This window comes from Primulina eburnea, chromosome 16 (genome assembly GCF_022965805.1).
Source record: "Primulina eburnea isolate SZY01 chromosome 16, ASM2296580v1, whole genome shotgun sequence".
NCBI classification, from domain to species: domain Eukaryota; kingdom Viridiplantae; phylum Streptophyta; class Magnoliopsida; order Lamiales; family Gesneriaceae; genus Primulina; species Primulina eburnea.
In genome coordinates, this window is record NC_133116.1 from 4404290 (window position 1) to 4427732 (window position 23443).

Here is a 23443-nt window from a genome sequence, read left to right on the forward strand (position 1 = left end):
TAACTCAAGAAATTGGCAACGGGTGCTCAAATGTCGAAGGCGTGTGCTGCTTTTTCTTCAATGGGGAGCCCACTTTGATCAGGTTCCTTCCCCCAAATCAAATTTCATTTTTTAAAATAATAAACTTGTAACATGTCATTACTCATCATTATCAATTTTATTCTTATTTCTATGTTACATTTTATTCTTTTCTACGCAACACTGATGTGATATTAATATGACGATAATATGATTTTAATATATATAAACACTTTCAGTGAGAAAAAAATTTAAAAAACTGAAGTTATAAAAAAAATAAAAATATTAGATCGATATTGAAATTAAATACAGATAATCAAATCACATAAAAACAAACAAAACAAAACCAAAACGTTTTTTTAGTTATTTACTTCACTCAAAAATTGGAAGAATCGCATTATGATCAATTTGTGAAGGACAGTAAAAGATCAATTTCAATAAATCTCAAGTGCAGTTAGTTTTTAATAAATAAACATAGAGGCCATGGTCATGCAACTTCTATGAATTCCTTATAAAAATTAAGGTATGGGACCATATTCAGGTAAAAATAACTAAAAACGAATCAAATGAATTAAATTTGTGACCAAAGGGAAAACAATCAACTATTTCTTCTAACAAAAATTGAGTAGTAGTTAAGAAGTTCCAGTACTAAATTCTCGAGTACACAAGACAAAAAAAATGTCTAAAAATCTTTGCCATTCACGTTCCTCCTTTGTACTCCAATCCGCAAAAATCACATTCTTGCAAGCTACAGCCTGCCTTCTCAAGGAAAAAAATATACAACACTCAATCCAGTTTTCCTAACTCCCCTTTCACCAATCTTTTCCATGTCTTAAATGTGCACTTCATATGCTATATTGATCAGATAATTCGAGTGATGTTAACAATATTCTTGAGAAAACTTTAAACGGGTATCATGTAGTTTTACATGAGTGAGTGTTGTTATAACATCCCTGGAGAATCTTCTTCTGGAAAAACCTGGAATATCACGTTAAAAAGATGTGAATTTTATGATGTAATGCTTGTCGGGTTCTTTTTGCAAGTTACTAACCTGTAACTGTCTTCCGTTGAAGCTCACAGACCTATGCTTCAGTTCACCTCTATGAGTCGTCATTTCATCCAATATCTCAGCAGAAGATACATCAGGACAAACATCTGCTTCTTCTTCATCTGTATCTGGTGATACTCTATCCTGTATTTATGTTAATCAAGATTTTACCATATTTTGAGTCCTCACAGATGTCCCAACTCTGAAATGTTGGATAAACAGTCGATGAATTTTACAAAGAAAAGAAAGACGTACCCTGAGAGATAGACTCCTTGCTCTAAATGAATGACCGACAATTTCTTCATATTCTGCTGCATCTAGTTCTTGGAGATAATTAGGTGGAAACACCTTGGGGAGAATGTGTTCTCGTATACTTATCAGAAGGAAGAACGGAAGTGGAAACAGAATTCCAGCAATCGGTATCCATGTTATCCCAAAGCACATCAAGAGATACGCAAACTGAAAGAGCGTAAACATGAAGATGTACTTGAACGGTACTGACTCCACATATGAAGCATGGAACCCTTCAATGATTCTACAAAAGAAAGAATCACAAGCATATTTGTCAAAACAATCAAGGGTAATCCACATTTTCAATAAATATGGGGACAAACACAAGATTTTGATGAGGTGCCAACTTAGAGAAGGCTTGTCCTTGCTGCCATAGTTCTGTTTTTGGTAAATTTCACATAATAATGCAACAGCCAACAGATAAACTTCAGGTGTGTTTTGATTCTAAGCTATTGAATTTCAATTTTTCTGATTTCTAAGGTAGTGGAAATGTAATAACAAAAACGCAACACAAAACAAGATTTAAGTGAACGACCCTAAAAGCCAACTTGCAATAACGGCTCGGTGCTCATTGTGTAAAAACTCTGTAAATATCTCTCGATTTCAAATACCATAATCACCCCCCTTCACAGATATGAAAATATCTAGAGATAGATATGGAAGGAAATTACTTCTATGACTAAATCAAGATAAAATCAATATTAAAATGCATAGTAATCATAATAATGTCAAAATTGATTTTCAGGAATTCTTACTTGAAACGTCGACCTGGCGGAACGAAGAGAAGCTGGATTCTCTCCCAAAATTGATTTCCAGGAAGGCTATCAATAGCCATGTAGGCGAAATATCCCCATAGAACAGAGGTAGGTATCATCTTGATCACAGGCATAATACATACAGCAAATCCAACGAGCATCGACTGCAGCAAGTTGCTGACTCTTTGCTCGTTTACTCGAACAGGGAGATGAAGATCAATACACTTTTCCGGGTCAAATTTACTGTTGTCATCTCCTTCATCTTCATGTTGCATGACAGCATTCTTCAAGTTTGCCAATTCTCTATCTACAGTATGCGGCTGCAGCATAATATCAAAGTAACTGGATCATCATGCAAACTTCTAATAAGTGTGCACACTTATAAAACTTTCGGGTGGTTAAATTTTATAATGTTTTGGTAGAGAGCACAGTGCAAACTTACACAAGGAGCAGTATCCATTTCAATGAAAACAGTATGCAGTCGACCATAGATCTCTGACTGGGTTGCCTGCTGTTTCATGCATTCTTTTACACTCTTCACCATTTTCTTCCGAATCAACTGAAAATCAACAAATATCATTTCTGATAATACAACTATACAGTCTACTTAGATATGCAAATAGCTAACACTTCACTTTCTTAAAGATCAAATCTCCCACCTGTTTCTTGAGAACAGCAAGACTCCTAGTATGCATAGGTGATTGAGGGAGGACGCCATTTGAAGGAGGAAGTCCAAGCAAACCGCAAATCAAAGTCTAAGATCACAAGAAAATGCTCTGAGTCTTTAGCCCGGAGGTAAGACAATGATAGTATGGTTAAAATTTTAGGAACAGAATTTATTGATCAATGGCTTAAATTATATACCATGACTCCTAGTAAAAAGATATCGTAATGGTAGGCAGACGGATTTTTGAGGTTGAATTCCTTCTGTTGAGCCATCTGTGAAGCTACACTGTGATCGAAAAAGTATAGACCGGCAATCATCACAGCTGGTATCAGGGCAGCTAAAATATATCCCACAGGAATCTTTCCCATGTCCTGATATATAGTGCATAAAAAGGTAAAAGATTCTCGAGGATTCTAGATATTTTCTAGGCAGGATAGCAAATTTGAACCCTATTCTGGATAAATAATGGGATTTGAACATATTGAGATTCTAGTTTGTACATAAAGCGGAAAGATAAAATTTTCCAAAAAAATGTCAAGTGAATACCTTAGCCACTGTCCAGTGATAGAGTGATTTGGATTCCCAGGGAAGAGGACAAAAGAGTCTCCTTGGAACTCCAGAGGGGACTTCACCCGGTACGCTATAAGATAATAAAGTCCACACCACTACCATCAATGGAACCCCATAATCTGCAATAAAACTCCGAAAGCAGCCTGTGCATATCGGCCAAGTATCGAGAGTAAATAGACGTGAGACTTTGAGCAGGAAAATAAGCCACCACTCATTTCTCTTCACAATTCACATACCTGTACCGTAACGCCAGGACCGAGCTTTTCTGCTCATTAGGGCAGTGATAAGTAGGCCAAAAGAAAAAATTATCCCTAGCAAGCCATTTGCGTAGAGCCATTGAAATTGGTAGTTTTCTCCAGTAGAATTTTCGCCTTTTGGGATGAAAAATTCACTCACCAAACCCTGCAATTCAAATGTGATAAATTATGTTCATAGTCATCCTATCATTGCCACACTTGCCAAGACCGCTAGTACCTTGATGGCCTCTTGGATGAATAAAACAGTGATCAACATGCCAAAAAGTTCACCAGCCACCCTCGTAAATCGCTTAATTATAGAGCAAGCATTGAATATAGCAAGAAGGAAGAGAATCAAAGCTGTCCAGACACAGACCCTGTTTCGAAAAGAAAATAAAGTGAACAAATTACATTTCATATCAATTTTCTTGATAAACTCTAGCAAGCAGAGATGTAATCCCGAGAAGTTCATCCAGAGTACCATCCGGCCCAGGCTAAGTACAGCTCCCTCCCAATGCTGTTCTTGGCAAAATTGTACAAATAAGTGTACATTATAATGGTTGGTTCTGCAACTCCTAAAATCAACAATGGCTGTCCACCAAAAATCGCGTGGATGACGCCGCAGATAGCAGTAGAAGCGAGAGTCTCAGCAGGACTCAAGCTTCCCTCTATTGCACAATCAAAAAAAAAGTTTTAAAAGTCAAATTATATGAGTTTTCCATTCAATGAACCAGAAAAGATTATTAAGGCTGACCTGTTTCCCTACTCAATTGCTCCCCAAAGGCAATTACAGGGAGAGCCGAGGCAAAGAAAATATATGCCGTTGGAGCCAGAATCCTGAGTGATCGATGGACACAAATTAGATAACCATTTAACGTACTGAGCTGATTAATAGAAATTGTACTTTCTACAAATTCAATACATTCATATCAACATTTTCACCTCGCACCCGATCCACATGTATCGATCCAGTCCTTTTTGTAGCATGTCAACCTTCCTCTAATGTCATTTGTGACTCCCTTGAATGGAGTCTTTAAATGATCCATTGTGTTCTGCATGCAGTCAAGAAACTGGACAAGTAAAGTATATTGCTAGCTTCAGTCTGTGTATAAATAAAACCGGCCACGGGTTTTGGACATCCTGTAAAAACTACAGCACAAATGTCATGACGATCTTTTAATTTGGACAATGATATTCTTGTAAAAGAATCATGCAGTGCAAGAGTACTTTTGATACGATATTAAAGTTGGTGAAACAGAAAGCTAAAACCGGACGGTACTAATTCGATGGACATAAATGGAGCATGCATGGAGAAACATAAAATTTATGTGAATCATTCACAAACAGAAGTCCTGCAGATCCTCATAGAATCGATATATGATCATATATTCACAGTACTATTCGTTCATTATAATAATATTGAAGCAAGAAATTGACTCATGTGAATAAACTCCCTCTTCAGTCTTCACAACTAAAAAGAAGACTCCACTAAAGGATGAATAAAATAGACAACGATGCACATGAAACCCTCTCTCTTTAAAATTTCACAAATTTATTCCTATTCAAAACCAAGTTGGATAGAAGAAAATGACTTCCATGCATACAAATAACGTGGTAAAAAAATGATTATATAATTCTATAAAAAAATTGAATAAATAAGTGCACGTTCATTTGAATAAAAAACTAAACGAAACCAAATTTTTCAAGAAATTAAATAAAATCTTACGCATTTCATTGAGATACGACGTCCCATGAATCTTTCACAAGGTCCAAAAAATTTGCACTCGATTATATATACGTCCATATATCAAGAACATTTTTAACCATGCTATGTTCCTAAACCCCATAATATCCATGAATAGTAGGTTTATCATGTAGAAAACCAGATAAATTTATGTAATATAATAAAGAGTAAACTATATGAAGAACGAAATTCTTGATTGTGCGACTGAGATTTTTTTTTTCATTGCATCTCTTTCAGTGCCAATGATTCATGCAAAGAATTTAAAAAATTTATATGTTTTGACTATTCCATTTCTAGGAATAACATACTGATGATACTATTTTAACATTAAACAGAAAATTCTATGAAAAGATAATCAAATCTTGATCCAGTGAATAGCAAAAAAAAGGATACAAAATCCAAAAACATAATCTATAGTAAATCCCATGGCCATGAATCTTTCCATTGCTCCACAGAAAAGCACAAGGTTCAGTGAAAGCAATGAGACGCACATTAACACAAATGTCCGACAAAGACAACCACCCTCAAAAGCACAAGATTCATAACTTCGACACACGATGCAAAAATAAAAAATTAAAAACAACACACAAAGATGTAAAAAGCAACGTAAAAAAGATTGAACCTTGGAATGAAGAAAAAACCACGACGGTCGACGGGCCAATAAAAAACGGAGCGAATGGGGTGTAGTTTAACCTTTACACAAAGATTGAGCAAAATCCAACAAAAATTTACTGATGCCAAATGGGATTCTCTTCAGTTTCCCGGCAGGCAAAACGCCGCCGGAGAAGGGTGAATAAAGAAATATGTAAATGGAAAAGATAAAAAACTTTCCACCTTTGTGTTTTTGTTGTGTTTTTTCTTTTCTTTGGATCTTTATTCTCCTATTTTCTCTCTCTGCCAATTATTACCACGTTATTGCTCCGCCATATTTATGACAATGGTGAATGGAGAGAGGAAAGGAGAATGCATGAAGCTTTGTAATAGGTGGTGGTTTGAGATATATTATAAATAGAAATCCGGAGATCTCGTATCGGATGGATTTCCTGTCATGAATTATAATATCTATTTTTGGTTTTTATTACCAATTAAATGTGTGTGTATATATATATATATATATATATATATAGCACTCGATACTAAATATAAGATTTATTCTTGATATATATGTCACGTATGAAAGCATCGATATCAAATAATCGTGTATCCAATTATACATATCTCAACATAATAATAATATTAATATTGATAGTGTTATATGGCAAAACATGTATAATTAGATCAACTAATTAAAGTAGTACTTTTGAAGTAATTTGAACTCAATCTTTTGTTCCGGACTTTGCTTAATATTATATGTCATGGTTATTTAAAAAAAAATAAAGATATGATGAATTTAATTAAAAAATTCAATTATATTTGTACGGTAAATTTGTTTATGAATTTATTTGTACCAGCAACTGAGGCATACACGATGCATTTAATTTTAACATAAGATTATATATTTGAAATATTGTTTAATCAACTTATTAAATGAAAATTGGACATTTGTAAATTTGATATAAATATTATAATTAGTGTGATATGGCAGAGAAAAGAAAGATTTTTTGGTATTGAAAAGGAGGGTAAAAAAAGAAAAAAAATTGATGTTTTTTTGGAACAGTTTTTCTAACCATATCAACTATTATAATATAGAATAGATATTGCATGGTAGTTGGTAGTTAGTTATTGTATTTCTCCTATTTTTAATTCCTCACACTGTAGATTCTTATTAAAATTAAGCGGACAAAACTTTTATTAATAATTACTCTTACTGATTACCTAGTATAGTAATGACAAAATTTAGTGAAAGAGTATGTTTTTTTTGAGACGGTCTCACAGATTTTTATCCGTGACTTGTGAAACGGGTCAACCCTACCGATATTCACAATAAAAAGTAATACTCTTAGAATAAAAAGTAATAGTTTTTCATTGATGACCCAAATAAGAGATCTGTCTCATAAAATATGATCCGTGAAACCGTCTCACACAAGTTTTTGTCGATCAAATGAAATGCAAATCTAAGAACAATCATTGTAAACAAGACGTGTATTACAAATTCACAATAGACATGCTTATGCGGATGGTTCAGTTCAATACATCTGTCATCGCGCATATATAGAATGTTGTTTTCACCACTCCCTTAGGGGCAAATCAAAATTCTGGTTTCGTCCCTAACTCGTGTAATACCACCTATTCATGTTTCTATAGAGTTCTACATCAACTAAGAGCAGAGCATCTCGAGTTCGCCCGAGAAGATTCAACGTGGTTGCAGCAATGTGATTGCCCGTAAGACCCGCGAGCTGGTCGTTTGGTGATGCACCCTCGATATAGTTGTGCGGCAGAGTACTCATGGGTACTCGCCACTGAAAGAAATGAATAAAGTTAAGGCAGATGGGTAAATAAACAAATAGCAACTGACATATGACATCAAATATGCAATATTGATATTTCGATTCAAACAAATCTGCATGGATGCCTGATGGACGAGCTTAGGATCATTCGCATCACTTGATATCCATTGTGATAATCAACCTATTATATACCCACTAATTAATACATGGTGCAATCTAATTGAATCACACCATATATAATTAACCATTTACAACAACCACCACCACCACCAGCGGCCTGCCACCAACCATCGCCCACGGCTGGCTGCACCGACTGCTTACCATTGTGCTCCTGTTATCTTTTAGCAACCTCCGACAGCCTTGCGGGAGCTCCGGTAAATTTCCACGGGCTTCCAGTAAAAGCAAAGAGTTGAAGTGATCTCTAGCAGAAGCTTATACATTATTCACAACATCACCTAACCAGAATATTCTTCACTTAAACCAAATAACAATAGGACTTCAACCACTGACGGGATATAATTATATTTATGCAAAAAAATCTTAAACCTTGGGATTAGAATTAGAAGTAGAAGCTAATAACTTGGGTAAGCATCCAGCCTGGAAATTATATCCGTGATGAGACAACATCAGATAATTCCACTTTGGGACACAAAAATCTTGGATTTTCACGGAAATGAGCATTAATCCTCGATGGGTTATAACAAGAAACGCCGACCATTGAGGTATAAGAAAGAGCTAGCCAATTCTTCACCGAGATGAACTCCAAAAAAATGATCGAAAAGAAAAGCTTGAATCAACATCAAATTTATCTCAAATTCGAGTGATGTAGCAAGTTTTTCATTGCCACCCAAAAGGCTTAAGAGCAAGAATATAATCACGGGTTTCTGGGAGATGATTCGACATAGTTTGGAAATGAGAGTCTGTCACCCTAGATGTCTTAGTTGGTATAATTGGCCGAACAACGTCTGATTAAAAAAAAAAATCAAACTATAAATCAACTTCTCAATTTTTAAAACTGATTTTGCAAAATTATTTGCTGAAATGTTCGATAGATCGATCGACGATAACTATACTATGGAGTTGGAGTAAGGAATGAGAGATCCATGAAGAGGTATACGATGCTGTAATCCACCTCCCGGACGTTGAATAAAGAAGTAACAGGTTGATCATCACATATAATGTAAACGCCGAGTTATCTTAAATGTATGAGATATGATGAAGAAGAAGTAGAAGCATTCGGGGCATTGGTTTGCTTCGACAAGATATCAAGACATGTCTCGCTGTCTGGTGCGAGGTTTAATGAATTTTATGTTTTAAATTATACATATATTAAGGTATTATCCGAAAATTAATATTTATTCTTACATGACTCTTGAATGATTTTTAATATGCTATAAATTATGCAAATAGACGATATCAAGCTAGTCTTTCCCACCCTCATAATAAGATTAAAAAAAAAAAAAAAGCCAACTGCTTTGTCCCTTTACCAAATGTTTATGTAAATCTCGACTAGATTAGGCACCCCACGTTAGTACAGCTTATTCATCGGAGCGATTGGCGCCTATATCAATAGGCCATCCCTATACTATATTTAATTATTAATAAATATAAATAAGAATATGAACACAGATAGATATAATAACTATATTCAAAATATGAACAAGTATATATGCGCAACAGAGTATTTAAGTTAGTGGAGTATGCGAGTGTTTGAGCAATGATTAGAAGCCTGATTCTTCCTCCAAACTCTTTTTTCCGGACAAGTCGTTTACTTGACTAGTACAATTTACAAATTACTGGTTATTCTATGAATTTATCCAATGTATATATATCATAAAAAATATTTATATGCATGTATGTATACGAAAACATAAATATCGGATAATAAGACAAGTGCATCCACTAATTTATTATCATATTTTCGAAATTTCTCAATTTCAAAATTAGAATTTGAAAGAAAGTCAAAAGGATTTATTTAAGCTGGTGTGAACAAAATCGGCAGCCGCTCGGTAGTTTCAATGATCGACATCCCAAACACAGCGCCAGCCCTGAATAAGTCACATATCACAATAATATTTTTTCTAAAAAAAATATTATAAATTTTTAAATAATTTGAAAAATTGACATTATTTTATTCTTCGAGAAAGCTACTGTATTATAATCCTGACACAATCCCTTTCACGAGATAAATAAATCATGGGATTCTTTCAATAATTGCACAAATCGATTGTTTTCTCGAGTTTCTAAATGAAATTAAGTGTAATATTTCTGAAAAATATTTTGTTTAGGACAGATTTGTTACAATAATTGGTAGAGAGTTTTTAACACTTTGTTTGGTATTTGGTAAATTTTAAAATTATTATTATGCAAATTATTTTTGAATTTTAAGATTGGTCATATGTCATTTATGTTCATTTATAAGGTCGTTATAAAAGTATAACGAGATTAATATCTTAGAAGACAAAGAACAAATCAATACAAAAATTCAATTTATCAAAATCTCGTCATCGATGTAACAAAAGAAAAAATCAATCAATTATGAAAACGTTGAGTGACGAAAATTAATTTCATTTTGAGTGAACATTTGGAATCAAAATGAATCTTACACGTGAACTTATAATATAATCCAAACGCATATTTTGTGGCAATTCATCTCACACACGTAACTTCTTTTTGTGTGTTTTATTTATTGATTTTAAAAATGATTTGACTCGTTGAAACGACGTTTACTTATTAAATGTATAGTTTCATCACATCTAATAGATAGATATTATTACATCAATGATACGAATGCGAATGATGAGACAAATTCAAAAAACTACCAAACGATTAAAGTTTGATATTATAAATATTGACATTTACTATTTAAATAATCTTTCAAAGAGAAATTTATTAGAAAATTAAAAGTCAGGGTGGTTCGTTTTTCTAGAAGATTTTTTATGATTTCTTTCTTTTCAGTCATAAATCGGATAGCCCACATTTATTTGTTAATTCTGATAATCCATTGACTTCCAAAAACCTCACCAATTGTTACTATAAATAGAACCATCGTTTCTCATAATAAAATATTACACTGTAAAGATAACATCGTATATTACGTCTCCATGTCTCAATCAAATTTCTGCCATTTTAGGATGTATAATCTCCTCGTGATATGGCTCTCCGGCCTCCTCCTCCTCCTCCTCAGCCACCATGTTCGGCTCTGCGGTGCCGACGTCGGAACAGCCAGCGTGTATTACCAACCGTACACTCGTAAGTTTTTACCGATCACAAATCAAGAAATCAGATATTCAATCACAAGGAATATAATCTTAATGCTGCTTTTGGTTTACATTTCTTGATTAACAAACGTGCTCAGCCACCGCATGCTACGGCGATGACTTCTCTCAGTTCCCGACCAGCGGCCTTTTCGCCGCTGTGGGAGAGGGGTTGTGGGATAACAGCGCCGCCTGTGGGCGGCAGTATTTGGTGAGATGCATCAGCGCAGTCGTGCCGGGGACTTGCATCCCGGGCAGCCAGATACAGATCAAGATCGTGGATCGGGCTCAAACATCGGTTTCCAGGCCCAGTTATGATGGAACGGGCCTTGTGTTGTCCAATGTAGCTTTCGAGGCGCTCGCAATCCCCAATCCAGAGGTCTCGTACTTGAATGTCGAGTTTCTTCAGTAAGTCTATATTCTGCATGATATTAATCATTTTTTCTTGTATATATTCTCTGGATAATTTGTAATTTTGGTTATGAACAATTGCTTCTATGCGATTTTAGTCATTTATGTCGTCAAATTCAAGCCTCGTTAAAAAAAAACGATGATCGGAATCCGGTTGCGTCTTCCAATGTTGAATGGTCTTACACGAAACGTAGGCTTAACGAAAGTGCCCATGAAAACGCCTTTTAATTCGCTTTTGATCATCCAACTTTGCTAAATTAGAATTTGGAATATATATATTTTTACGAAAAATTTGTTTTTTTCCCTATATGTTTTCCTTTTTTTTCCATGTGATTATATATTATAAATTTCAGTTTGAGTAATGGATCTTTCAATTTTGACAATTTAATGATCACATCGAAAAAAATGACTAAAATTGCTTTAAAACCAAGATAATTACCACAATCGCTTATTTTTCCCTTACGTAAACAAAGTTGCAATATTTTTGTTCTCTTTTTAACCAAATGAAGTAATCGAAAGTTTCATTTTTATTTCTTGTGTGCAGGATTTGATTTGCTAATCATGTTGGATGAAGTAGCTGACTTTGTTCGCTCTCCAACAATTCTTATTAGTACATATTTAGATAAAGATATTATCTAATCATTACTGTATATTTTTTTTAATTATTTTTTCCCCAACTATAGACAAAAAGGGTTGACTTTGAAAATTGCACAAACTAAGTTTCTAGAAAAAAATAAATAAATTTGAAACTTTAATCATGAAATGGGGACATATTCATTTTGATACACATGACTAAGTCAATGGGATATGATGAAGATAATAAAAATGGCGCCGTTAATGATTAGGACACCTAACTTCCAACGTTCCAATGGTTGTGGACTTCTTGAACCCTAAGACACTCTACAAAATTAATTACGAGATCATTTAATCATTAAGTAGGTCTATTGTAAGACGATCTCACGAACCTTTATCTGTTAGACGTATCAACTCTACCGATATTCACAATAAAAGTAATACTCTTAGTATAAGAAATAATATTTTTAATGGATAACCCAAATAAGAGATATGTCTCACAAAATACGAACTGTGAGACTGTCTCACATAAATTTTTGTCTTAATCATTTATCCGGATTGACGTAAAAGAATATTTTTTATCGTCTTTTACATATCTTAATAAGAGATGTTATACTCAAGGTTCTAAAAAGCGCAGATGTCGAGCTCCAAGCTTTTCAAGCTTAAGCGAGATTAGCACAGGCTTAAGCGTGAAAAAACTTTTTTTATCTTTAGTATAATTGTAGTTATCTCAAACCAATAAATAGATAAAATAATACACAAATATGATAAATTTAAGTTTGATGCATTAATTCTCATATTTATAAAAGCATAAAAATATCAAAATTACAATTTTTATTTGTTTTTGCAACTAGACCACATTATAAAATGCTAAATATTTGTCAAATCATTATCAGACATGTATAATCATAGTTAAAATTAAAAAATAAACATCTAAATTATAAACATAATTTATTATTTTAAAATAAAAAGACATACCTTCAAAATAAAAAAAATTTAAAAATAAATAGATACGATTAATTGTCCTTAAGCACACTTAATTAAACGTCTTAGTTACGCTTAATTCGGTCAAACTACAGCTTAACCGCTTTTCTCCGAAGCGGGGTGTTTTTGTCAAGCTTCATGTTTAAACATATTTTAAACCGAGCTTAAGCGAACTTTTTAGAACACTGGTTATACTGCATCAAATAATCTTCACCAGTACCCGATGACCCCGATGCCACAATATCGTGTGATCTTCGGGAGACCCGCGCATTTTTCATAATCCAAGTTGGTGTTTACTTCATGCATAGCATCATCAGTAATCCTAGCTCCACATTGAAAAAAAGTTGGATTTATGGTTAATTTCTAGAATGCTCACTCTCACGTAAACTATGCTAGAAAGTATTTTAATATCCTATGGTATTATGGTTAATCCTAGCTGCAACTACTACTAACTAATAACATCATCAACCATTTATTTAATTTGATTTATGCATGGCTAAATTATGTTTAGTCACGTGAATTAATATGTCTTTAAAATTTTGAAAATATAATATTATGAAAATGGGAAATTCGGGAACCCGTCATGATCAAGATAATATATTAATTTCACAATATTTCGATATACTAAGTATGTTTCAATTATTGACGTCATTAAGACGATGAATATGGTTTTTTCAAAACGTATGAAAATTCTAAAAGTATTTTTCAAAAAAGAAAAAGAAAAAGAAATTTCTAAAGTAATTTTTCAAACCCTCTCGTTTTTAATAGGCTTCTAGAATTGAAGAAAGTTCACCTAAAACTTTAATTAAAATTTGACCGTGATAAGAAGTAAAAGTGTATTTTGTGTGTGCAGAAAATAGAAAAGCTGAATTTAATCAGACATCACATATCCAAATTACGCAACTATTATCTCTCGTATGTCATAATATTTATTAAAATGGTTGACACAAGGTAGAAAACTTGCTACTTCGAGTATACTAGCCATAGATAATAATGCACGCAAGAGTCAGAAATACGACTGTACCTAGACTAGAATTTTAAACTCTAAAATTTTTTAATATTTTAAATTGATTTACTCGGACTAATATCAAATTCATCCAAAAATTTATATATAAATTTTTTTAAAAAAAAATAGGCCCATCCCATGCTTAAGCCCGGGTGGCAAGGACTGTGGCTCTGCCGCTGAATGAATATATTCAAAACAAGGATGAATTATTGGATTAAATAAATATATATAATATATATTGGGTTCTAACATTTATGGGCTTTTATGTGAGTGAATGAAAATTTGGGAAGGTGGGTTTGTCCGACCTAGAAAAATAAAGTGGTATAGATGAGTTTATATTGTGTGCAAACGTACGAACCTCCAGGTTGAATCGTCGTCAAAAGCACCTCGCATTTGAGCGTTTACAAAACTTCTTATACAAAACCTAATCATTCGTTCCATCCAAGAAAACCATAATCTCGGGCAGTTCGAGCAGGTACGTAGGAGATGAAGTTCAAAATAGATTTTCGAAGGAGTTTTGAAACTGAAGGAAAAGAATAAAAAAAAAACACTGACAAAAAAGTACAGCATACAGCCGCTTTTAAAAATAAAAGCGGTTTTATATATTGTCACAATACTATTGAAAATTGAATAAATCGAAATGGATTAAATTCAATTTTAATCTGAATTTTGTCAATCCAAGTAAATCGTTGAATCCGATCAAAACCTCATTGCTTCTCTTAAAATAATAATCAAAGATCCATTTCATTATTGGCAGAGAAAAAACTTTTCTATGTCAAGCAGAAATAGGGGAGGCTTTTCTACATTCCAAGGAAGCCCCATTATTAATCCACATGTAGTAGTTTAAAAACATTGAAAATAGAAGTTTCAATTAAAAAAAAGAAAGAAAGAACATTGATAATAGATGATCGATCATAGATACCAATCTGCAAATATATGTCATAATAATTGCATGCACTAAAATGCAATGGATTTTCCTATTTCTGTATACCCATCAGCAACTTCTGCTGGTAGCGTGGAAGATATCCTCCACTCACGCAATTTTTAGTTTTGTACATGTTCCAAGTTTACCAAGACCATCACTTCATTGTAAAATGCGATCGTCGTGGTATTTAACTGACTGAGAAACACAGCAAGAATATATTTGAGACAATAGAAATCATCTTGAAAACTTTGCTTCTTTGCGCTTTTTGGAGTCTTGGCAAAATAATCGTTTAAAAGAACATGATTTGCAGGTTTCCGACCGCGATGTATGACAGACGGATCATGTTACTTAACAACAGGCCATGCAATCCAAACTGAAACCTAAAAAATGAAGACAAGTCAATCGTGCAAAATGATTTATCGCATCAAGCTCATTAGGGTTAAACTTACATAGGATGACAGGTTCGTACGAGCAAAAGCTACCACTCTGCACCAAAAAGGTGCAGAATATAGAAGTAATGTTCCTTAAGAAATGAGCACACACACAAATCACAATTCCAAGATTTTAATTTTTTTTATAAAAAAAAAACCCCCCACCCAAGCACATGGACACTATTCCGAAATTAAGCTCCTTTACTTTGCTGTTTACAAAACCATTTTCCATTGGAGATAAGGGAATAACTAACATGGGAATGCACGATGCTGCGACAAAATTTAGCAAATTACAAGAAAATTTCAAAAAGGCTTATCGCCTCCTCATTCCACGGCCACGACCACGGAAAGCAGCTCCACCACGTCCTCGACCTCCCATGGCGCTAGCAGCAGCATCTCCCTGTGCACTCTCGGACTGCATTGGAAACAAATGTATTAATATGAAATATTACATCAATGAATGAACAATCTCTGATAATGCGTGAAAATTGTAGCATTTGTATCTTTCCCAAGTGAGTTCAAGAAATCCGGGCAATGAAAATCGGTGCATATATCATGTTTTATAAACAGTTGGAACCAATGAGATACTGGATAACGGTTCTAGGCACATATTAGGAAGAGGGAAGATATAAGAGTAGCCTCAAAGATAAGGACTTGGTCAAAAGTTATTAAGAATGGCTCATTCGCTTGTATAATCTGGAATCAGCAATATTTTGATTTCAAACAAAGCACGTAGTCGAATGTCAGTCTGACAACCAACAATAATTTGGGTTTAGAATTTCGAAGATGATGGTCAAGTAACACCACAACCACCATCTCTGGTCCACCCGACAAGGCAAATTAAGAATTTAATCTCAATCGATGAGGTGGGTTTATGGTAGAACCAATCAACCCAAACTCAACTATTCTCAGCTGGGCAACATAACATTATCAATGATGCACCAGATATTTTATGCTGAGAATGAACTAAAAAAATAATAGAATAGGATTAAGACATGAGATACAATTCACATTACCTTGGGGTTTTTCACAGTCTCATCAACACTTAAGATCAAGCATGCTGCTTCAGTGGCTGCATTTATCGCATTTATCTGCAAAACAAATACGAGGTTGGGAACAAGTGTTAAAAGTGTGATGAAGATATCAATAATCAATAGCATTCCACAAAGAAATATAACAAGATAACCTTCACAACTGCAGGCTCCCACACAAAGTTGGCAAATGAATCAGTAATTCCTCCAGTATTGATGTCCACACCATACAGTGCACCTTCATCTGTTTATAACTTAACAGTAAGCAAGATTTGACGCATTTAACATTTAAAAAGCCCACGCTTCAAAATTAAGAAATATCTTAAGAATAATATTAATTATCTTAAACACATGCTCTACAGAACAAAAGGCACTTCATTCACCGGGTATGACATGACATGACAAACACGGAGGGGTGAGCAATATTTCAAATGGATAAGAGGCAAACCAGACGGTAAGGCGTGTTTTTGTCTCAGTTTGTTCAACACATCGGTCGCATCAAAACCAGCATTATCACACAGTTGGCGTGGAATGATCTGCAACGACCCAGTAAAGCCGTAGAATGAGACAGAATAAACTATTCTCAAAGGATGAATGCATGTTAGAAAAACTACAGGATACAAACAGGATTGACAAAGACCTTAGCAGTGAGACATTCTTACTTGCCACTGTACTGTAGCTATGGGTATAAGAGTCAATCAAGTAACAACTTATGAAAAGGATAAAACAACATTCAGCACGAGTATCCCTAAGATGTAAACCTGAACATATGTAGACATCTATCCTGCATGTTCTTGGTTCTGTCCATCCACAAAGAGAATTGGAAATATTTTTGCTTTAAGAATTAAATACCAACTTTTTTGCAACATGTACCTCAAGAGCTTTTGCATAAGAGTTGATAAATAGCTGGGACTTCCCAGCAATTGTGCGAGCATGCTGTCTCAAGTATCGGCTTATCTCCATCTGCAGACGTGAGATAACTTTCAACAATCAAGTGGTAAATTGACCATCTTCAAACACAAATTGCGAAAAACAGTGGTAGAGAATTCATACATCAATAGCACCACCCCCAGCAACTACAGTGGAGTTTCTCATAGCCCTTCTAACTATCATAATTGCATCATGTAAACTTCGTTCGGCCTCCTCTATGAACTAAAATTATTGAAATATAACGATTAGTTACAGCTAAAATCATGACGTTCAAGCAATATGTTAATAGTCGCAGAACCTGATCCGCTCCACCACGAAGAACAATTGTAGCAGTCTGACCAGATGGGCATCCACTAAAGATGTTGAATCGCTCATTCCCAACTTGCTTTTCCTCAAATACCTCACAAGATCCCAGAACCTTTTGAACAGGAAAAAATCAATCGGTGGTTAAATGAGGGAAATAAACATTTCATCTCATTAAAATATATGTTGATATACACAGGGGAATGTAACATAATCAAATTCAATATCAACTAAGATAATGGTAGCCATTGGTTAATTTTCAATCAATGCGAGAAAATACAAGAGAACTACCTCATCGATTATGTTGTTCACAGTTGTCTGCACAGTGCCACCAGTGGCCGCAGCAACCCTTAGCAAATCTTCTTCGGTTACACGACCAGCACAAAATATATCACGATCTGCAAAATACTGCACAAAGAAATCATTTTTGAATGTCTTCTGTATGACTCAATATGCAATTTTTATCAGATCCCTCGTGTAGAAATGTCAAATATTTCAAATCAAACACAAAAGCAAAATAGAAAAGACTCACCATGACACTAGGGTATTAGTTACAATGATTATCACATTAAAAATAACAGGGACTTAGACGGCATATAATGCAACAGAAAACTTGTACTGTATTTTTCATAATTTTTGAACAAATAGATATACATAAGGTTCTTCCATCCATTCAAACAAGAATTAAGCCAGTGATAACATTACTTGAAATTTTGAGTTTCCATTTACAGGTAGGCTAAAAGGAAAGAACATAAACCGATACCTGTGTTGCCAGATCACCAATAGCAAGCCTTGACAAAACAATTTTGGCTCCGCTCTCCACGCACTTGTCCAATTTGTCATAAATGATATTCCACTCAGCGTCTACAATTGACTGATACTGTAATGGATCTGACAACCTGTGACAAAGAAAGCTCGGCCAGCTTCTCTTTTGGACAACAGCTATTATAAGAGGTAAAATAAGTTGAAAGATACCAAACATCCTAACCTTATCTCTGCATTTTCTTTCTCTGATTTTAGCTCCAGTTCTATGTTTAACAAAAGTATCTTGGGATTTAAAAATTTCTTTGGTTGCTGCTCAAAACCAGCATATGAGAATGTCTTTTTGAAGGCAACACCATTCACAAGAAAAGAATCTCTCATTGTACCTCCAGGAACCTAAGGAACAAAATTGAGCAGGAAGATCAATGATTAGGGGTAAGAGAGAATAGAATGGTAAAATGATTATGTTGTCAATGGAAAAGGCCGTTTGTTCTGAAGTTATTATTGCCCATAGCAGAAAACTAAACAACTTCTTTAATAAATTGACAATAAAGGTGATCAAACTGCCGATCTATAAATCCTCCTCCTATTTCTAAAATAAATACAACATAATAAATAGGATAGGCATCAAGGTAATTCTTAAACTGTTAAAATTATTGTTTAGATCATCTCCATTGAGTTACAACTTTTGGAAAAAGTTTTCCAACATGGTATCAAAAGTGGCTTCCACCTTAAGTGATATTTGTTACCTAATGCCCAACAAACTTGCACTTGTATGTATGCCTCGGACACTAATTCTGAGCATTCCTTGAACTCTAAATTACATGTGTGGGGGATCGTAACGTTTATATTATCGTTCGGACCACCCTTTTTGTGCTTGAACTTTTGGATATAATGGTTTCAACATAAATCCTTTCGTGCAACATTATTAAGAATAAATCGAGCAACCAAATATGCTGAGGAAAAGAAGATTATAGACTCGATACAACATAAAGATTTACCTAATTGATAAGCACCACTGAACAAGCAAAAGAAAGATTGACAAAATTTAAGGTCGAATAAAAGATTTTTTTACCTTCTTAATTCCTATCATACTGAGCCTATCATCATTTCCAATGGCAATGACAGCATCTACCACCATGGACGCAAAAAACTCCTTTTCACCACCAATAAGCTTAGAAGATAGCGTTGTAGCGGCACATTTAGCCAGTAAACTTTTCTTTTCTATTAAACTTTTCCCCTCTATGCTAACAGCCAATTCTTTGATCTTCTCAATGGCCTATAGAAGTCCACAAACCAAAAACAAGCAAAGCCTTAAATCTAAAACCAATGACCAAATCAAACAGATAGAAAGCAAATTCCGAAAGCTTACCGAATGGCAAGCTGAGCGGTAACTCCGAATAAGGTTTTGAGGATGAACTCCATCTTCGATAAATGGCTTGGCTTCCTTCATGAACTCTCCAGCAAGTAAAACTACAGTCGTGGTTCCATCACCAACCTGCAAAACATCAATCTCGTAGGCAACAGTTATTTAGGGCAAAAAGCAATATAAAAGATCTCTAATGGAGAACTATGTGTACTACTTCAGATGTGTGTGAAGTTTCACATCATTTAACGTTGTTAGGTACATGGTGCATGGATTGAAACAATTTTATTGATAAGATTTCGGACATTCACACAATTCTCCCACCAAGAGTATGCAAACCAACACCCATAAAACTAATGTAGTGTAATGCTTGAACTTTTTCAAAAAGGAAGAAAGAAACTCATAGCTAGCTTAATCGTAGCTGAGAGCAAAAGATTGAATTGGATTTAACAATTCAAGATCAACATGTACAGTGCAAAAACTGGAAAAATTATCACGGCACACCATTTATAGAGCCAACACAATAAGCTATCAAGGCTCAAAGATATCTCCATCGTAATTCATCTTAGGTTTATTTTATCTGGAGGGATAGCAGCGAAATAAATTCCTCATATCAAATCAAAATAGTTTATTTTAATCAGGTATCCTAATGAATGGAATGGTAATAGCTGGCACATTAATTCCATTAAACAATTTCAGAAGGGTAAAAATTGGAACCGAACTCCGAATTTTCAAAAAATCATGCCTCGGAATCTTGAGACTTGGCAATATCTACGAGAATCTTGGCAGCAGGATGTACAATGTCAAGAAGCTTCATTATAGTGGCACCGTCATTTGAAATGGTGGTGTTTCCCTTCTCATCGTGGATCAACTTGTCCATGCCCCTTGGACCAAGAGTGGTCCTCACAACATCAGCGACGGCCATGCAAGCATTTATGTTGCTTATTAACTGTGGCTTCCCCTGAGATGTATCAGTCCCTTCCTTCAGAAGTATGATCTGAGGTTGCTGTTGTTTATCGCCAACATAACAAAATACAATAAGATTTAGTGTGAAGAAACAAACAGATGAACTGATGAATAAATAAAAAAATGGCATTCTAATAAAATAACCGTAGTTGATTCGATGAATTCAATTGCAGAAAGTGACAAAACGAGCAGGAAATGATAATAATCGCCCTTTCACAATGCTGTGAAACATGAGAATGGATGCCAAAAATATCGTGCATATTTGGTAAACATGAATAAAAATAATGGGTTTGCCGTAAACATCCAAATAAATATATGCAGATTATTTCATCAAATCCTTGCACATTTGTTGTATAGCTGAACTGAATTAAGACAATTCACTTACAAGTACAACTTCGCCAAATATTTAAAAAAGGATGGCTAAACCATGCCTAAGTAAGAACACATTGGAAATATAGCCTGATAAGGAGAGAAAAACATCAATTTCAAAAACAACCACCGTTCAAACATTTCATCATGTAGTTGTGGACGATCATCTTAAAAAGCAAATGATATCTTAATTAATGAGATGAAGGGACCCTTTAAAACAAATAAACCTTTGCTATACACAAATTGAGCTACAGAGCGGACCATTATTATGATATTTCTCCACTTATTTAAAATGCAAATTCCCCGTTTCAAGAAACACGCAGAAGCAACTGCTGGAAGTTGAATTTTTGCAAGTTCGCCGGATGAATTGCTGGCTCAGAGAAAATTAACCCATCGACCATAACCATTACTCCACAAAACCATACTTAGGAAGCAAGATAAAAACATCACAGGAGTCTTAATAAAGTGAAATGCGTCCATTTCAAGTATTAAAACTAATAAAAATCATTCCATTCACTTTGTTTCAAAAGCTCATACTGTATAAGAATCGAAAATGAAGAGCTTTAAGCTCAAGCCATACTCGTGCGATTCAAAACAAAGCTGGAAACACAGGAGAAGTTAGATAAAGCAATAATTACTCAAAAAACAATCCAACCCAGAAGTCAACATCAATTAAACGTAGATAACGTTTGAAAACCATCAACAATGAGAGGTGATACAACGTGAATCGACACAATAGAACATTTCGCTCCCTGAACACGGACCAGCAAAGAATCTTCCTTATAGAATGAAATCGAGCTTACCAACATGGATGCCATTGTCAGATGTGAGTTTCTGCGCGAATGGAGGTTTGAGTTCTCACTGTTCCCAGCACAGAGGAAGAGTGAACATGTTGCTAGGGTTTATAAACAAAAATATAATTTATTTTATTGATTATATTCAATATCTTATTTTATTTTATTTTATTTTTATTTTTATTTTAAAAAATGATATTTATATTAGATACTTGAAATATTATATTCAATAAATATGTTTTTCTTTTTAGATTAGAGGGAAAAAATTGATATTACATATACAATATATACATTTCATAACAATTTCATAAAAATTGAAACAACATTTAAAAAATAGTCACTTAAAATCTTTAATTTGAGATTAAAAAAATCCAATTAAAATTTAAGTTGCAGTCAAATAATAGTCAATTAAATGAGAAAGTGTAATTTTAGAAGGAAAAATATTATTAGATTTTGACTAATTGTTTTTTTAAATGAGTCTGCACTCCCTCATCCACATAAAAATGTCAATACTCCTTGGCTCATGTGTTTTCATGAATAAAAATAGATACAAAACATATATATATAAATTTATGAGTTTTCAGTACCAATTAATTCAGATATGGTACAAAACATATTTTTGATATATAAATTTTTTTGAAATATGTCTTTTACATTTCATCTCTATTATACTAAATTTACAAATCATGATTTTGTATTTAATTCGAGTCAATTGACAATATATTGATCTATATATTTTTGAACCTTAAATTTTTGAATTAGTGTACCAAATGTACAGCAAGTGTTGTTACTGATTAAATAGTTTCAATTTTATATTTAATTTTTTTGTTCTAGATATAACATATACGTATGTTAATATCATATTTTTAATATTTATATTTATTTTCATATTTGAAAGACATTTGGTCAGTGAGTCCGTAAATATTTTTATAGATTAGACAGTACAAAACATTTTTTCCTCAAAAATTGACCTCATATTCAGGTTTGAGTTTGAAAATCTAAAGCAATTTTCCCTTGATGCATCATACTCTTTGAATTAATATAAATATAATTTTGTTTTACATATATATTAATTAAAAAAATTATCGTTTTTAATAATTAAAAAAAACAACAATATAATCATATTTTACTAAAGTTTCCTAACTATGTTTATGATTTTATATGATTATTAATTTATGATATGAAATGGATCATGGTTTTATACACGACTCCTACAAAAAATTAGCAAATTATTAATGTAGAAATCTTTCATTATATGATGATCAAAGTTGAAATCAGTCACAGATATTTGACAGAATATGTAATTTAATTCATCTCATTTTGCACAACAATCATTTCTTTTTTAAGCATAAATCTGCAATTACCAACTGCTTCACAACCTATAGTTATATATAACATATTCAAAGCGCACAACGAGCCGGATCACGCAATTTAACATCAAGAACAGGTGATCAATTCCATTTCTATTGTACCCATTCCATCGGATCCTCCGAATCAAACAAGTCGTGAAATAAAACAACAATCTATATATTTATTCGGATTCCAAAGAAGCAGAAGCAGAAGCAGAAGCCGAAGCCAGAAACTTGAGCAAGAAATCATAGACTAATTGCAAGTGTGAC

The 23443-nt window shown here is 33.8% G+C and overlaps 3 protein-coding genes across 7 annotated transcripts; 1 reads left to right on the plus strand and 2 right to left on the minus strand.

The window, feature by feature from the left end:
* Nucleotides 1-611: 611 nt before the first annotated feature.
* LOC140817545 (boron transporter 4-like) lies at nt 612-6267 on the minus strand. Of its 5 annotated transcripts, none has more exons than XM_073177296.1 (14): nt 5952-6267; nt 4535-4637; nt 4340-4422; nt 4067-4253; nt 3824-3962; nt 3586-3751; nt 3326-3492; nt 2977-3150; nt 2772-2867; nt 2555-2671; nt 2113-2432; nt 1322-1601; nt 1070-1210; nt 612-996 (listed from the first exon to the last, which is right to left on the minus strand). In XM_073177296.1, exons 2-14 carry the CDS (start codon nt 4570-4572, stop codon nt 961-963), a joined length of 1944 nt encoding a protein of 647 aa, XP_073033397.1. In that variant the 5' UTR covers nt 4573-4637; nt 5952-6267; the 3' UTR covers nt 612-960. The 5 variants fall into 5 exon arrangements, with proteins under 5 accessions (XP_073033397.1, XP_073033398.1, XP_073033396.1 ...); XM_073177297.1 differs by having other exon boundaries at nt 4535-4655; XM_073177295.1 differs by having other exon boundaries at nt 4535-4725.
* Nucleotides 6268-10785: 4518 nt separating this feature from the next.
* Nucleotides 10786-12076, plus strand: LOC140816924 (EG45-like domain containing protein). The gene is made up of 3 exons (XM_073176433.1): nt 10786-10968; nt 11075-11381; nt 11929-12076. The coding sequence occupies exons 1-3, from the start codon at nt 10821-10823 to the stop codon at nt 11933-11935; spliced, it is 462 nt and encodes a 153-aa protein (XP_073032534.1). The 5' UTR covers nt 10786-10820; the 3' UTR covers nt 11936-12076.
* Nucleotides 12077-15453: 3377 nt separating this feature from the next.
* LOC140816602 (T-complex protein 1 subunit eta-like) lies at nt 15454-21925 on the minus strand. The gene is made up of 14 exons (XM_073175976.1): nt 21834-21925; nt 20441-20701; nt 19702-19827; nt 19405-19608; nt 18556-18725; nt 18331-18466; nt 17859-17975; nt 17563-17682; nt 17388-17486; nt 17208-17297; nt 16783-16870; nt 16490-16578; nt 16320-16394; nt 15454-15718 (listed from the first exon to the last, which is right to left on the minus strand). Exons 1-14 carry the CDS (start codon nt 21846-21848, stop codon nt 15617-15619), a joined length of 1692 nt encoding a protein of 563 aa, XP_073032077.1. The 5' UTR covers nt 21849-21925; the 3' UTR covers nt 15454-15616.
* Nucleotides 21926-23443: the final 1518 nt, after the last annotated feature.